A 17,532-nucleotide genomic window follows, 5' to 3' on the forward strand; every position below is an offset into this window, starting at 1 on the left:
AAGAAGAGATTCTGTCCTTGGGTGAATGGATGAGAGTTGCCAATTTGATATATTGTTTAAATACAGTGTGCAGTTGATGTTTATGAGCATTCTAGATATCTTTTCAGTGAAAATATCTTTTCAATATTTTCAATTTTTTCCCCTCTGACATAGATGGCACCTAAGGGCTTTAACCTTTTTGTTGTTATAATTGTTCAGACTAGTCCCACTGTTATACTGATACTGGATTGTGGTTGTTTCACATATGGTGACAAAATGTTTTTGTGCTCTGAAGATGATGGATAGAATACCAGCAAATATCAGCAATAAGTTAATAAATAGTTATTTTCTTATCAGTCTGTGTTCTCATCTATACCAGTGAAATGATTCAACATAATATGTGACTTTTAAAAGTTTGATCTGACATTACTCTTCTTAACTTATTTAAAATTTCAATTTTCTGGTTAAGCACCATCACTTTATCTTTTTGTTTATTTCTAACTTCCATCATTGATATACCAGATGACTTTCCTTTCTGGGCCCATTTTCAAAGGAAAAACATTTTTAAAATTGCTTCAAGTTAATAACAAGTGATTAGATTACAGCAATGTGTTGTAGAGTAATATGTGGGAAGGGAGTAGAATAGAATGGAATGTGGGTAGGCTACATAACAAGAGATGAACATCTTGTTATTGTGAAAATTATTACAATAACAAGACATCTCTTGTCCCATCCATCACAATCTATAACTTATACTGAGCTATGTTAGTTATAAATGTCTTTTTTGTGTAGAAGTCGTGTATTATTATGACCCAGCAGTCAGTCACAAATAATCGAATTGCATATGTCAATCTATAAATGTAGGGAACTACAGTAATCAAAAAACCATCTCTTACTTTCTGTAAACTATTTGCAATACACTTAGGCCTACTTTAAACAAAAATATTTTCTTCTATATCTCAAATAAAAGATTTTTCTCTTTATCCTTTTTTTCTTTTCATATAGCTTGTTATAACCAAGACAGTCATCCCGTGAATGCTTAGTAACCCTTGTTAAGAGAGATAGTGTTTTTATATACATATACACATGTATTACACATGTATTTACTCGATTATAACTTGCACTTTTTTTCTCCAAAATTAAAGTTAAAAATTTTTGGTGAGAGATATATGCAGGGATTTTCAGAAACAAAAGTTTTTCAGGAAAAAACTAAATTGACATTTATAATTAAATCCTCAATATTCATTATAATTTATAATTGCTCACATTATTTATAAAATGAATGAATTTAAATGTTGATTATCAACGTTATTTACGTGATCGGCCGCTCATCTTCATCACACAATATATTGAAATCTTTTAGCGACAATGCTTCTGTAATTAAATTAATTATTTCTGGCAAAATCATGTCCCAAGCTCTCAAAATCCAGATGAACAACAATTCTAATGATGCTCTCTTAATCCCCCCTTAATCGTAATACACACACACACAATCCAAGATCGAGAAAATCAATGCCCTCACTCCCATATTTCCTCTACTGATTGCTTCCATCTCTATGCATGACTGGTGCAGTATTAACAAAAGATCACGCGACTCAATGACAAAGGTAAGCCAACGATTGTTGAGTTGAAATGCTGATTCTCTTCAAATGAATTCAAAAATATCTGAAACTGCCATAACAACATTCACTATCTTTCTTAAAGTTTAAAACTTTTTTCGTGTGCGAACCTTTTATTTATTTTTTTCATAAAGTAAAATCAGGGGTGTGAGGTATATGTGAGGATGAGTTATATTCCTGTAAATATGATATATATACACACACTACAAAAGAAAGCAATTTTTATAATACAACTTACTGCAATGAAAATATTACTTTCACAGAAAATTTTTATCTCTACAGATGATAAAAAATCTTCAAATCAGCAAATGGTATAATACAGTGATCTCTTAATTATCTGGTCACATTAAAATTAATTTTCTAGCCATTAAAAAAATTTTATTTATTTATACAGCATAAGATGATACAACAGCCACGAGACCCATATGAACAAATATGGTGCCATCTTATAAAACCAATATAAAGATACTGGTGCGGTGGTTGTAATGTAATTTTTGTCTGTAAGTCATATTTGCCTGCATGCCAGATGAAAAATCAGAGTTTCTTGGAGAAAAAGTCTAGCTACACATTCAAGAACTGGCATAATGAAATACTTACCTGAAGGTCAGATAATTGAGAGATCACTGCAATTATTGTGAAAATCAACAAGAACATAAAGAAGAAAAGAACAACAGTAAACAGCCAATTCAACAGTATACCTGAACATGATTGGCTCCACCACGTTCACGAGATGGTAAATCTTGTGCTTGTAAAACATGCACTGTCATTTTACGCGATGGAACATCATAAGCAAAACCAACTTCCAGAGCCCCACAGCGAGTGACATTTCCAGTTTCTTGATCTTCTACAGTACCATGCAAATCACTTACATCAAACAAGTGGTCCTGGATTAAATTAATAAAATATAATTAAATATATGACTTTTATGTTCATTTTAAATGAGCAGAAATGATTAAAAATCATAATATGAAAACATTTTAAATAATTAATTTTTGTGAAATGATCTTCATATCCTGTAATTTAATAGTTCAAAGATGAAATACATAAGGAAAGATAGACTTAATGACATGCATTAAGATCTGGTGAAATTAATCATGAGAAAAATAAGAAGAGTGTTAGAAATGACAAGGACAGCAAAAGAAAACAGGAACTTGTATTTCTGTTTTATAGAATGCAAAAATCTTTTGCTGGATATAAATATTAATATTGATAAAGATAGAGAAATGTTTAAAGAACCCAGTATACATATAGTATTTGTGGTTTGCTGTTTATATGCTGACTATAATCATATTGTTCTTTTATCACATCAGCTTCAACAATCACAGAAGTTTACAAACATGTTCAGTTTACACATATAAAAAAACAGAATTTTATTCAAAAACATATATTTCATTCAACGTAGCATTGATGTCATCAGAGAGACATGTAATTACATTCAAAACATGAATCATAAGAACAAGTAATGAAGCATGTGCCTACTAGCTTGTGTCTCGGTCATGGCTGAAGCGACAGGATTATACTATTAGAGTTCAAAGGAAAGTGTAAAAGATGTGCAGATAAAAAAATAATTAAAATAATAATTATTATTATAATTATAATAGAAGGGTGTAGCATCATCCTTAGTAGCAGCTGCAGTACATGTGTTACTCAGATAAGTCCTTACTTTTAGTAAATATTGACATTATTAAATATAATTGGTGTTATTTTCTTTAATTTTGATTGTGTTCTTAAGTGTGTTGTTTAGTTGTGACTATTATTATGAAATCTTATTTCAAAAGCATTCTATGTTATCAATGTATGAATCATTATACCTGTAAATAAATATGAATTTCTTTTTCATTGTTATCTTTTCATGTTTTATATCTAGTATTAGTAATACGTATAACGTCTACAGTGTTTTATATCATATAAGAAACATGGATGTAGATACTGACAGACAATGGAAACTTATGATATCGATAAACACAATATAGTACTGTAAATGTATTTTCACTTCCTTATGATTTTCTTAATAACATTTTCTTTTCTTTAGTATGTATTATATACTGTATTCTTACAGTATATAATACATATAATATACAAAACATGTGTTAATTGACTGTTTATGTTATCAGTAAAAGCCAACAGTAGGTTATTAGTAGCTACATTTTTAGGGTGTTCACCAGGGGCAAATGCTGGTCTTGAAATTCACGCGTGCTCTTATTATCTCTCACTCCCTGAATGATTAGCTTATTAATGAATTACTGACCATTTAAAACTATATATTTAGAAATTTAAGTACATTCAATCATACAAATACAACATTTATTTTACAAATGATATTCTATCTTTTTTCAATTTAGCTACTTGAATACAAATTCTAACATACGGTTCTTCTTTATGAACTGGTCAGTAACATCATCATAAAAAGTTGGTTGTAACATAATTTTCCCAAGCAACACGCACACTTGTAAAGGCTGGTTGAAGCTCACTGGATAGAGCTACTTTCACTGCATATGGCCTGTGTTTAAGACACCATGAAGGGAGCGGAAATGGCTATGCGCATGCATGAAATCTCAGTGCCATAGTGAGGACTTGGAAGCTCACACAACCGAGCAAGCCAAGGTAGCTTTGACTAGACGAGCAAGCATCGGCCTTCGATACACAATGCAAAGCTCAATTATTGTCGCGCAAACTTAAGATGTCTTCTGTCTACAAAAATAAAAGCCTAAATGGAATGCTTATAAATGCATGCATTTATTAACCAATAAATGCATGCATTTATTTGTTATCAAATATTACCTCTTACTCGAGTAATAAGCTTGTACAGCAAGCATGGAGAATTCGCCCCTGGTGTCTGTGCAGTTAGCCGAGTGGCTATGCACTTCACAACCAAATGCCTGGGAAAGGAGTGTCCTAGGTTCGATTACCGTCACTGACATGAGGAGCTTAAGGATCTTTCTCAGTCATAGACAAGTTAGCAGGTCTTGGGCATGGACTGCAGGGTTTTTCTTCCTAGTTTATCTGGGCTTTTTTCTCCCGCAAGGAGGCAAACCACCCCCGTGATCACACGCATCTACAGACATAGGACACACCGGGAGGCATGGGGGAGCTAGCCACCTTATCCTCGGGACGGATACAGCTTAAAAGGGCTAAGGATAAGGGAGTCAAAAGTTCATCATCATCAAATTCCTGATGTGTGCCCTCAAGGAGTGCACAGGATATTATGATAGTACTACATGAAACACTTACATCATTACTAACTTCCTATTAACAATTTTCCTCCAAATCAATCTGTTATCTGTCAATACTTCAACATTATCAGATCTTATATTTCTGTCTTCTAAGGGTACTTTTTATTGTATCAATCCACCTTTATCTTGGTCTTTTTCCTGCCAACCTGGCAGAGAACACTTGTTTTGCTAATATTTCCTCTCCCATTCTGTTTAAGTGACCATACCACCTAAGATTAGCTCTGCTAACACATTCCTGGATGTTAACAATGTCAAGTTCTTTCCTAATATCCTTGTTTTTAATATGATATTGCCATTGATACCATCTGGTCAAGCTCCTAATCTTTATCAGGACTCTCTGTGATCAAGTGTTTTATTTCTAACCCAGATCTCAGATCCATAAATTAAAATTGGTGTGAACACTATCTTATTCCATATAAATTTATTCTGTTGACTTCCTACCATACTGGCTTTGTTGATTCTGTTGTCTATTTCCATATTTAATTTACCATCTTCACTAAAAATTGTACCCAAGCAGCTGAAATCTTTTTATTTGTTCCACAGGTTCTCCATTCACAATGCAGTTGATGTTTTCAATGCTTCTGTCTATTTTCATTGTCTTTGTCTTGTTATTGCTGATTTTCATACCAAATTTGTTAAAACAGTTATTCAATTTAATCAGGGAATCTTGCAGGCTTGTACCAGATTTCTGTGAAAGTATAACATCATCTGCATAAAGTAAAGAGCTGAGATTAACATTTCCTATTTTGATATCAGGTTTAATACCACTTTCCTTCATAATGTAATCCACATAGATATTTAATAACAGAGGGGATAACGTATATCCTTGTCTGACATCAGATTTAACATTAAACCATCTTCCTGTACTTATTTCAGTTCTAACTGCTGATTTAGAACTCAAATAAAGACGAAGTATTGCTTGATATAATGCCCCATTGACACCACATAACTGTGGTGTTTTGAATAGCTTTTCTCTTGGCGCCTTGTCACATGCCTTTTGCAAGTCTACAAAACTTAAATACAGATCTTTGTTATAAGTCAAAAGTTATACATAGATTTTCGACTGCGCAGTGGGTCAGTATCCCTAATCCCAGCATTTTACAAGGGTCAACTGTAAATCTGAAAGTTTTTTCCCCCTACATAGCAAGTAAGAGAAAGAATGATTATGGAAAGATAACTTTACTCACTGCTGATGGTAAGAAAGTGACATAAGCAGAAGAAATGGTTCAGTTATTAAGTGATCACTTTGCAAGGATATCCAAGCAGCAACTTTGCAGTTATTGATGTGACAGAGAATGATGTGAGAATTCAAGTACATAAACTGGAGGTATTTAATGTACCGAATAATATCAATGTGAATACCACAGTAGACCTGGATAGTATGTCAGCTTGTGCATCAGCACTGAGTAAAGTTATGTGTGCTACAAGAATGTGCAAGCAAACTAGCAGTGCCTCTGATGAAGTTAAGTCTCAGTCTAGTAATTTATTATCTGTTACTATATAAGTAAATGTCTCATTCATATGTTCAATTAAAAACAACTGATAAGAAAATAGTAGAACATCCAATTAGCTTATGTTAGTAAAAATGATACTGTTTCAGGCGAGTTGGCCAATCTCATATGGAGGTGGAAGGGTTTTTGTCTTGTAAAACAGGCTGGCCAGGAGAATGCACACAATAGAAAATGCAGATAGGATTAAGTGCTCTATCATAAGAAGTAATCTGGTTTTTGAGAAGTCACGTTGCTTGGCTGTGACAGGCCATCGAGCCTGATGTGAAAGGGAAGATGGGAGATGGGTATAAATATGAATGAAATGTCACATTGGATGTCCAGTTTCGATTTTATGGAAGAAAGTGAAGCCATTCTTCCACCTACAAGAAACTGGAAAGCTTCCTGTATTACCAAGTTTCAAACATAAATTCCTAATCTATCAACTAAGTATGATGAGGAGCTTGTACATTAATGTCATGACATGGTTCATGTATCATGAAATTAACATCATGTCACAGGACTGAATATGATTAACTTCTGACATACAGGACTGAAATATAATTAACTTTTGATATAAAGGAGTTAAATACAATTAACTTTTGACATAATGGAGTGAAATACAATCAGCTTTTGACATAAGGGACTGAAATATGATTAACTTTTGATATAAGGAAATGAAATATATTTAACTTCTGCAATAACGGATGAAAATTTAATGACTAATTTCCTGGGGAAAGACTCACTGAAACCATTAGATATGTAGAAAAACTTAATGAGGTCTATTTCCTGATATGTTACAAGGCCTCAGTAGTACAGGGAGTGAGCAGTGCAGAAAGGTTCTGATAATACAAGATTTTTGATGGTAAAATTCTCTGCTATTATATAATTTTTTTCACACAAGTTATCCATGTTAATTAATATTTATTTACATTCCTTTTCATAAACAGATCTTGTACATTTTTCCTTTTCAATTTTATAATCATTTTTATCCTGTTCAAAACTAAATAGTGATCACTTCTTATTTCAAATATCCAACATACCCTTACATTCTGAACAAATCTGAAGATATCAGTATCAGCAGCCATATGGTCAATAAAGCTTTTATTTCTTGCATATTCTCTCCATGCAAAGTTTCTGAACACGTTTATGTTGAAACAAGGTGTTTTATGAATAGTACATGTTCTAAACAGAAATCTAGCAAATATTTGTTGTTATTATTAGCTTTGTCCTTTTTCAACATTTTCCACAAACATTTCTATACATCTGGAATGGGTTTTCTCCTCTGTTCTAATTTAGATTCCAAAAAGAGTAGTTTTCTTTTGATTAGAAGCTGTATCATTCAACAGTAAATATGAAGATAAACTCCTTGAATGGGAGCCAATCTCAATGAAGGTTGTAGTAGAAGTAGTAGAGAAGCTTTTCCTGAGTCATTAAGAGAGGGCAGCTGACACAATAAATGGAAAAGCTAATTCCTGTTGGAAACCTAAACAGCAAAGTAAGAAATCAATTTCAGACATGCAGTAATTTATTCAGGAAAATTCAGAATTAAAGGGCAAGGCTAATGATAATGGCTAGTACCAGAGATTTCTGCTCAAGGCATAACTGATCCTTACTAACACTGTATTTCAACATAAAAATGTGCATTATGTAATTGTCGATAGCGATAATGTCATCAGATTGGGTCAAGATATATGAACATATATGAGATTTGTTAAAAAATTACCACTACTTGGCATTGAGTAGGATTAGAATCAGCATCCCAGTGAAAAGAAAAATGCAGAGTCAGGTTTTGAAATGGCTCTAATATGAGAAATGTAACTTGAAATATACAAAGATTATTTAGAGAAGTTAAGGAGTTTGAAAATTAGAAACAAGCCTTCGAAAGACTTAGGAGCAAACTCAAATGCAAATGCTGACTAATTCAGCCAGAGAAGCATGTAATGGATTTGGCTATAAAATAGAAAAATAAGGACTGTAGTGGACACAGGAAGTTCAAGAATCAGTTCATAAAAAAAATAAATAAATAATAATAAGATAAAAAAATCTTGAGTTCTTAACTAATAAATCAGCATGTGCTCTTAGTGAATATGGAGGAGAAAAAGTACAAAAGCTGACACATGCGTAAAAGAGGCTAAACACAATTTGGAAAGTTTTTTGGAAAAAATACAAACATAAATATCATAATGGTGATAAAATGTTTTGGTGGTACAAAAAATGCTTAGAAATAGAAGAGCACAAAAAAAAAAAAAAAAAGCGGATGTCTGGAATAATTATTTTGAAAAATTATTTAAAGACATAACAAATGATAGATCAGCAGTAGAAATTATACAGAAGGAATAAAGTCAGGAGCATACCTCAATAATTAGATGGAAAAAGTCACTAAAAATATAATATACAGAAATGCAACTCGTAGCATAAAAGTTTTGAAGTGGCTATGCTGCATAATCTGGATGGCTTGGTCACAAGGTCGAAAAATCTCACATGCATTTCAGACAAATTATGGACAATACAACCATGTTAGAAATAATTACTTTAATTTCCTGATGTTTCAACCTTCATATTATGGTCATCATCTGGAGTATGCATATATATATATATATATACATATAAATACAGAAACATGCTATATTACATTTCAAACAGTATGCCAAAGAGACAATGATTTGCTCAACGGTTAATCTACTGGCTTGATCTCTAGAGAAAAAATAAATAAATAAAAATTAAAATAAAAAAATAAAAAATAATAGTAAATAAATAAAATAAAGTAATTACATCAAAGCTATATTCGATTTATATCATCATCAGAGAACAATTTCATATAGATAGTTTTATTACAGCAAAAGTGGTATCCTAATTTAACATGAGAGTTGTTATATTAGAATTAAGATTCTGGATTACGTACAGTCCTATTTATAATTAACTCTTAGACAGAAAGGTATGTGGGTTCCAAATTCTTGGGATTTTTAGAGACCATCATAATGATGGTCTAAAAAGCCCAAGAATCTTAACAATAATTGTTAATATTCTTGGTACGTAGATGATTTTTGGTGGATTGATTACATTTTTCTGTTATAACCAAAAATATGTCTTCATGCTCCATGGCAGAGTGAGGATGACCTCTTAACAAACGTCTGGAATGTGTTCGAGACGTTTGCTTTACAGCTTCTGTATACAATGCTATGTGAGATTCCAAACTCTCTGATAATATCAGCAATTCTGTGGTCTTTATCAAGGTTTCCAATAATTCTCCTACACATGAAATCATCTAGATCAGTTTCTCAACCTTTCTAAGCCCAAGGACCAGTAAAATGCTTAAAACAATTCTACGGACCACTAAGTTACGTTTTTTTTTTTTAAATGTATGTGGGGATTACCAACATTTTAGAAAAACTGTACCTTTTATAACATAATAAATCTAAAAGCATGTTTTGAATATATATGGAAACATAATTAAGTTGGAAGTAAACGATTAAAAGTGTAACATCACTGAACAAAGTTTTAATTTTTATTAAACAAATAAAGGTATTGGTTTACAATTTGCTGTGGGCAAATCAATGGTTGTCAGCACCATCCACCTGACATCCCCATTCATCTGCCCACAGTTGTGGGGTGAGCTTGATGAGTGTGGGCAGATGAATGTGGATAACATATAAAATATAAAAGTTATCCCCATTTATCTGCCCACACTCATTAAGCTCACCCCACAACTTTTTTAGTGCCATTAGTACCATGGGTAAATGAATAGGGAATATTAGCACTGTCTTGCTGATACCTTCATTCATCTGCCCACAACAACGTTTATCTTTAATCCCCATTCATCTACTCACAGCAACTTTTATATTTTATATGTTATCCCCATTCATCTGCCCATACTCATGAAGCTAGCCCAACAACAACTTTTATCTTCACGCACTCTTGGATCCGACCTGCAACATATAAACTGTTCCGTTCGCTAAGTGCGTTGTGAGACGAGGGAAAAATGTTGTTCTTATCTTACTACATTCATCATAATACTGAATGCGAACTTGACACCCATGGATTCCATCATGGATGACATCCCTTGTCCTGTCCAAACTATCCCCTGCATATACCTAAAAATTTCACTCAGAACATCCCAAAGCCATTAATGCCGCCCCCCCCCATCCATCCATCCACATGCACACACTCTCTCTCTCTCTTGAGAGATGAGGGAAAAATGTTGTTCTTATCTTACTCCATTCATCATAATACTGAATACGAACTTGACACCCATGGATTCCATCATGGATGACATCCCTTGTCCTGTCCAAACTATCCCCTGCATATACCCAAAAATTTCACTCAGAACATCCCAAAGCCATTAATGCCCCCCCCCATCCATCCATCCACATGCACACACTCTCTCTCTCTCTCTCTTGAGAGATGAGGGAAAAATGTTGTTCTTATCTTACTCCATTCATCATAATACTGAATACGAACTTGACACCCATGGATTCCATCATGGATGACATCCCTTGTCCTGTCCAAACTATCCCCTGCATATACCCAAAAATTTCACTCAGAACATCCCAAAGCCATTAATGTCCCCCCCCCCCCATCCACCCACACACTCATTGAAAGAGGAGTCAAATCAACATCTTTTAGTAACTTGTTGCCAAACATAGTTTGTACCACATCTTTTATAGCTGGAAGTAGTGAATATTCCCCGATAAAATGAGGTTTCCCTGTTTTTGCTATGCGCAAACTTAAGAGATAGATGCTTCCAGTGCCTTACTATTAATCGAACCCATGGCCGAAACATGAAACTATCTTTCCCATGATTTAATGTCACTAAACGTTGCTGAAATTGGCTTTTTTTTTTTTTTTCAATTTGCTTATTTTTCACATCACAGTGTTTAGTTTCTAAATGTCGGAGTTTCGCAGGTTTCATGCACTTGTTCGACAACACTTGATAACACAAAACACATTGAGGTTTCTGTTCACTTTCATCTCCACACCAAGTAAATCCAAATTCCAAATATGAACTGTTATATTTCCAACTGTACTTTTTCTTTGAACTGCTTGTTTCTTCTACTTTAATAGTATCAGATTTACTCGCCGTTACAACACATATCACAATTAGGGTTAGCATCACCTGTTTCATTTGCTCTTCTTTTCAAAAGTCCTAGTTCTAAGCCAACTATCATTTAGCACTTCTGAAGGAGCAAAACCTTCAGTAATAAAAATCAATAAACAACAAGCAATTGGTTGAAATGTGGATAACACATGTTTACTTCAAATCTGACAAAACAGCAAGGGAAGACGGAAGCAATAAAACTATATTGTTGTTCACTTCACCCCTCTTATTATTCGTCATTCTGCTGCTACAAATTATTGTAGTGCCAGAATGACAAGCAATAAAACAGAGGTGAAGTGAACAACAATATAGTTTTATTGCTTCTGTCTTTGAACATTCTGACGCTATTTTTTTTTTAAGTCTCCATTTGATTTCAATAATTTTTACTTACTTATTCAATTTTAATTTGTTTGGATAACTAAAAATTTATTTAATTAATTAAACCTGCCTTCGAACCACCTGTCCCATCGTCGCAGACCACAGGTTGAGAAACACTGATCTAGATGATGTCTTTGAGACATTACAAGACATCCAAGTTTGCAACTTTATTTGTTCATGAAAAGAGCTTCCTTTAAACACAATTCACTTAGTGCAGCTTTTTACCTTTCATCCTGTTGAGTGCTGCCATGTGACCTCTTTGTGTGTGATTCAAAAATTTGAATGTGTACCCATTTTTTACATGAAATCATCAATTATACAAATTGCCACAAACTGATTTGTCTTAATTTGCATTGTAATCTTTAGAAATAGCATTCATCCTTAAGTGGGCAGGAACCACATAAACTCACATGCCACATAAGAGTGGTTGTTCCATGCAAATGCCTTCCTTACTACTGAACATGGGCTTGTGGTGTATTATAGTCATAGAATTTCAAATTTTTAGTGTTTGTGCACACTGGGATAGAATCCAGTCATGACTGGAAAAAGGAACAAAAGAGAAAAAAGTGAACCCTTATGTAAATGCACCATAAATGATCTGGACATGAAAATTACAAAGATGGACAAAGCATAATGGCTACAGGACATGAACGTGATCACATCTACAGTGAATACGAATGCGAAGGATGCTACTCATATAAAAGGAACATGTGAAAGAATCTGCCATTCTAATGGAAAAATTGTTAACTATGTGGATGGAAGAAAATCCAAAACCACATTCTGCTAAGCTTAATGATGTTTCAGACAAAAGCAAAAATCCTTTTCTAAGATGTAAAATCAAAATATTATCCAAACTGCTCTTAATCTTTTGTGGCAACTAATGGTTGGTTAACTGTTCAGTCTTTTCTTGATAATTTCATAGGAAAGGCTGAATGGCCAAATTAAACATTTTTTTCTTTTTTTTTCATACTATTTATACTTTATTACATTACTCTGCATTAATAATTACATACTGAAATCTGTTTGTATGCATCCTGTGAATGAAACTAACAAAAATAACCTTTAAAACACCTTAATGCACTACTGCATACATGTATAATAAATAAATAAGTAATAGCACACATGAGCAATAGTGTGTGATTAATGGGGTAGGGGGTTAAATCTGACTTATGTAAAATTCAAGTTATGTAAAGTTTGGGGAGCTCTTAAGTCAGCAACTGCCTGTATATTCCTTAAGATTGGCACCAATAAATATGATGATGATAACCATTAGTTTTTATATTATCTCATTTCTAATTTCTTTTATTTTTTTTCTTTTAATGGTACATGCTTCTATTTCTAATTTATGAGTAGTCTCAAAAATATTTGAGACTTCATTATATTCATGCTATCTGCTCTTTTTGAAGTTTTCATGTGAATGATTAGTTACATATAATTATACATGAATATATTTTCTTGTTATTCTTAAAGAGCATGTAAGTGCTTCTGCTCTCTCTCTCTTTTTTGCTTGTTTAATTATTCTAATTCATCATGCAGAATTGAATCGTCACACATAATAGAAATTTAACGAATCACTTTTCAGTAAAAGAAAATTTATAATCTATATTTCTGTTTTGCATTCTGAACATTTTACATTTTTCAAATATTCTGACCTTTTAGCTGAAAAATCAAGTAATCAACATGCATGCTCTATTTTTATATACTACTTACATCCATTATTGAATCTCCACAACCAGAAAGAGTATGGTTTGAAGCAGCTGGAGAATCATCTATATTCTGAAAGGCACTGTTCTCATAATGATGTTGCTGTGCATTATTGTCAAGCAGTGGTTGTGCCACAGCTCCAGAATCTTCTCTTGTTTCTTCATCACTTACTTCACTAGAAAATGATGATGCACTTGACTTACCAGCACGTCCTTTCTCCACAAGGGAAATGGGGTCACCATGGATAACCCCACTTCCTCCCTCTTGAAGCATTCCTGAAATGATAAATGTAGACCAATGTTATATGGTAGATATGAGATATGTACAGGAATTTAAGAATACAATAATTATTAAAAAAATAATTGGGATAAGAACTATTTTAATTGCTAATTATATAAAATCTAAAATTTCACTATTTTATAATTGTAAAACTAATTTTATAATTTTATATATTTATTAATTATAAACCCAATTACATTTTATAATTATATAAAATCACAGTCAGTTCAACAGGAGATAAGCAATTTCGGTTACTTTAGGTGTTATCTTTCTCTCTCTTCACATGTAATTTGAATTTACCCATAAACAAAATTTAATGCTTAATATTAGCTTTTGCTTATGAAATTAGAGCAGCACATATTGAACAACAAAATATGGCCACAAATCACAGGAATAGAAGAAATAAATGAAACTTGATAAATAAATGATAACAAAGCTGTCATTCATATAGTCTTCTGATATTTCACTTCAAGTGGAATAAGCATGTAACAAGTGGTAGATTTTCATCACCTGGAATAAGACCACCACTTTGTTTATGGGGATCTGGAAGTGACTAAAATACCAAATATCTACCTCAAAGCAAAGCCCCCCCCCCCCAAAAAAAAAAGTTGCATGAATGATGTTATATGCAAACTGGTCAAATTAGTATAGCATCCACCATAATTTTGCTTTTAAAAATGAATTAAATGCTACAGATGGATGGAGAACAGGTTACAAATTATCTTCTTCTTCTTTTGCAGCTTATCCCACTTAAGTAGAGTTGCTGTTTTTAGTAAGCCTCCTCCACATCCTCCTGTCTTGAGCTGTAACCACATCCTAGTTCTTCATCCTCAAGTCCTCCTCCACCAGCTCCCTCCATCTCTTCTTTGGCTGCCAGCGCTTCCTCCTCCCCTTTCTTCCCAGATACTCATCCTCCCCCCTCATTGCATGACCAAATCATCTTCGCTCCTAAGTTTGTAACTTTCACCGTTCCCCTTACATAGTAATTCTCAGACGATCCTTTCTGGTCACACCACACATTCACATAAGCATTCTCATCTCCGCTACCTCCATCCTGCTGATGTTATTTTTCCTCAGAGCAACAGTTTCCATTGGATATGTCACAGCTGGTCTCACTACTGTCCTGTAGATTTTGGCTTTTAGATTGATCGGCACACTCTTATCGCATAGTACTCCAGCAAGCTCTCTCCAGTTCCTCTATCCAGCTTGTATCTTGCATCCCACTTCCTTTTCAGACTCTCCATCCTCTTTCACTGTAAAGCCTGAGTATCTGAAGTCCCTAACCTTCTTGATGACATTTCTTGCCAGCTCCAGATCTGTCTCTTGTCTGCATTCCATTTTGCAACAAATATACTCTGTGCTCGGTCTCATACCTCTCTCTTCTGGTACTTTCCTCCATCTTTCCAGTTTAGCTGCCACTTCTTCTCTTGATTCTGCACACAACACGATGTGATCCACATACAACATTGTCCAAGGTGCATCTTCTCTCACCTCCTCTGTCACCTCCATCACAATATTAAATGTATAATATTATAACCTTATCAGTTATAATATTATCATGTTATAATTTGTAACCTGTTATAAATTATAACATGAGTTATTAGTTTATATAATTGGAAATTAACTATAATGTTAATAATATTAATCAAACTGTGTGATAAGGCTATGTGCAATACTGTAATATAGATTAGTAATTAGCCATTCTCGTAGAAAGGCTTAGATGTTGGTTATACATGCTTATTAAATTATTTAAGGAATTTACAATGTACAAATGATATAAATTAAAATTAAACTTTAATTTACATTCCAATATTTCGGCAACGTCACGTTGCCATTTTCACAGGAACTCAAAATAAAGACAGGTGCATGCAGGCACTACACACAGTAACTGAGGATGAAGCAGGAAGCTGTCATTTCTCCTAAAAGTCCTGATGGTGCACCCTAGCGGGCTATGTACATATTCTCGGCAGTTGGGCTGAAGGTCTTCTGATGTAAGTCTCCCAAATATGGGGCAGTCTCATGCAAATTTGTTGAAGTTTGGCATGTTACTTAGGGCTGAGGCTGATTCCATGAATAGCCTTTCAAATTTGAATTTGCCACGGTGTATTACTGTGACTTTCTTCCACCATATTCTGTGGCGAGTATCCAGAGCATGGTCTGCAAGACCAGAGTGGCTGTACTGGTGAAAACGGATGTAGTACTTGTGTTCTGAAATTCTGATATTCGCTGTCCTGCCTGTTTGGCCAAAGTAGGACAGCTTACAGCTGCAAGGGACCTGGTATACACCAGGTAGGTCTTTAGTGGAGCGGATAAGGGACACCAATTTTTTATATGGTTTGTAACAAGAGGTCAAGTTATGTTTTTTAGGATTTCGGTAATTTTTTCCAAGGTGCCTTGGATGTAGGGAATGGTGATGGATTTAGAATAATCCTTGTTGTGAAGGGGGGGGGGGGGAATGTGGTTAACTGGTGTGAATATTTTTTGGATTTTTTTTTGGTGGGTAGCCATTGGCTGAGAGTGTGTTGAGGATGTGGTTTAGTTAACTAGAACTCGCCACAGAATACGGTGGAAGAAAGCCACAGTAATACACCGTAGTAAATTCAAATTTGAAAGGCTATTTATGGAATCAGCCTCAGCCCTAAGTAACATGCCAAACCTCAACAAATTTCGTTACATGAGACTGTCCCAAATTTGGGAGACTTACATCAGAGGACCTTCAGCCCAACGGCCAAGAATATGTACCTGCTAGGGGGAGAGGCACCATCAGGACTTTTAGGAGAAACAACAGCTTCCTGCTTATTCCTCAGTTACTGTGTGTAGTGCCTGCGTGCACGTGTCTTTATTTTAAGTTCCTGTGAAAATGGCAACATGACGTTGGCAAAATATTGGAATATAGATTAAAGTTTAACTTTAATTTATATATTTGTACGTTAAACTCCTTAAGTAATTTAATAAGCACGTAATTAGCCATACTATTTTGTTACAACTGTTTATTAATAGGTATACACAATGTTTTCAGCACATACAGCAGTATAGTCTCCACAAGTTAAGCTTAAAAAGTGCCAGCACACTATGCCATTACAAGCAAAACAAAAACATGCTTACATTAAATATCATACTGCTCCTTAGCCCCGACATGAGAACAAAGAAAATCTCTTAATAAATAGATAGATGAATGCTAGAGATAATGTTGCTGCAATTTTACACATTTTGGAAAAGGGTGGAGGAGAAAAGGAGCTTTTTTATTTTTTTATTTTTTTTATAGATTTTTTATATGGTCTGGAAACCCTGCTCTACAAACTAACCACGGAACTTTTTCAAGCCACTTCAGGAACCTCTACTAGAGAAGGCTTGCAGGAACTCCTCAACCAGAACTTCTTTCAAGTTCAAGACCTAAACATCAATGTGACAGTCAGTATATGCTTTCTCTTGTCCCCTCAAGTAGAGCAAGAAATTTAAGGTTGAGAACTTTGAGTTTTTCCTGTACAGCATATCCTTGCATTTTATCTCAGTTCTGAAGGAGTATAGATACTTGAGTGTTCTCTTCTTTCTAACAGGCCACTCCTCTTTCCCATCTTCTCTAGGAGGTTTTCTGTCTTCACTCTGAAAAATCCCACTTAAGCCTCAACAGAGAATCTTTATTCTGAATTACTTCCTATGATAGGCTGTACCAAAGGTTCGTCCTAGAACTCTCTCTCTCTCTCAATACTGTCCTGGATGGAAATAGCTGTTTACTTAGTAGTCTGTTCTTGGTT

General features: G+C 34.1%; 1 protein-coding gene across 1 annotated transcript in view; it reads right to left on the reverse strand.

The window, feature by feature from the left end:
* Positions 1 to 17,532, reverse strand: part of Syt14 (Synaptotagmin 14) — a 186,673-nt gene that overhangs the window by 67,260 nt on the left and 101,881 nt on the right. Inside the window, exons 6-7 of the mRNA XM_090411194.1 lie at positions 13,505 to 13,773; positions 2,297 to 2,482 (exon numbers count right to left, since the gene is read on the reverse strand). Coding sequence (XP_090267320.1) covers positions 2,297 to 2,482; positions 13,505 to 13,773 — 455 coding nt within the window. The remainder of the gene's footprint in view (positions 1 to 2,296; positions 2,483 to 13,504; positions 13,774 to 17,532) is intronic.

This window comes from Typopeltis vanoorti, chromosome 21 (assembly GCF_054136105.1).
Source record: "Typopeltis vanoorti isolate ZY-2024b chromosome 21, IOZ_Tvanoo_1.0, whole genome shotgun sequence".
In the NCBI taxonomy this organism is placed as follows: Eukaryota; Metazoa; Arthropoda; class Arachnida; order Uropygi; family Thelyphonidae; genus Typopeltis; species Typopeltis vanoorti.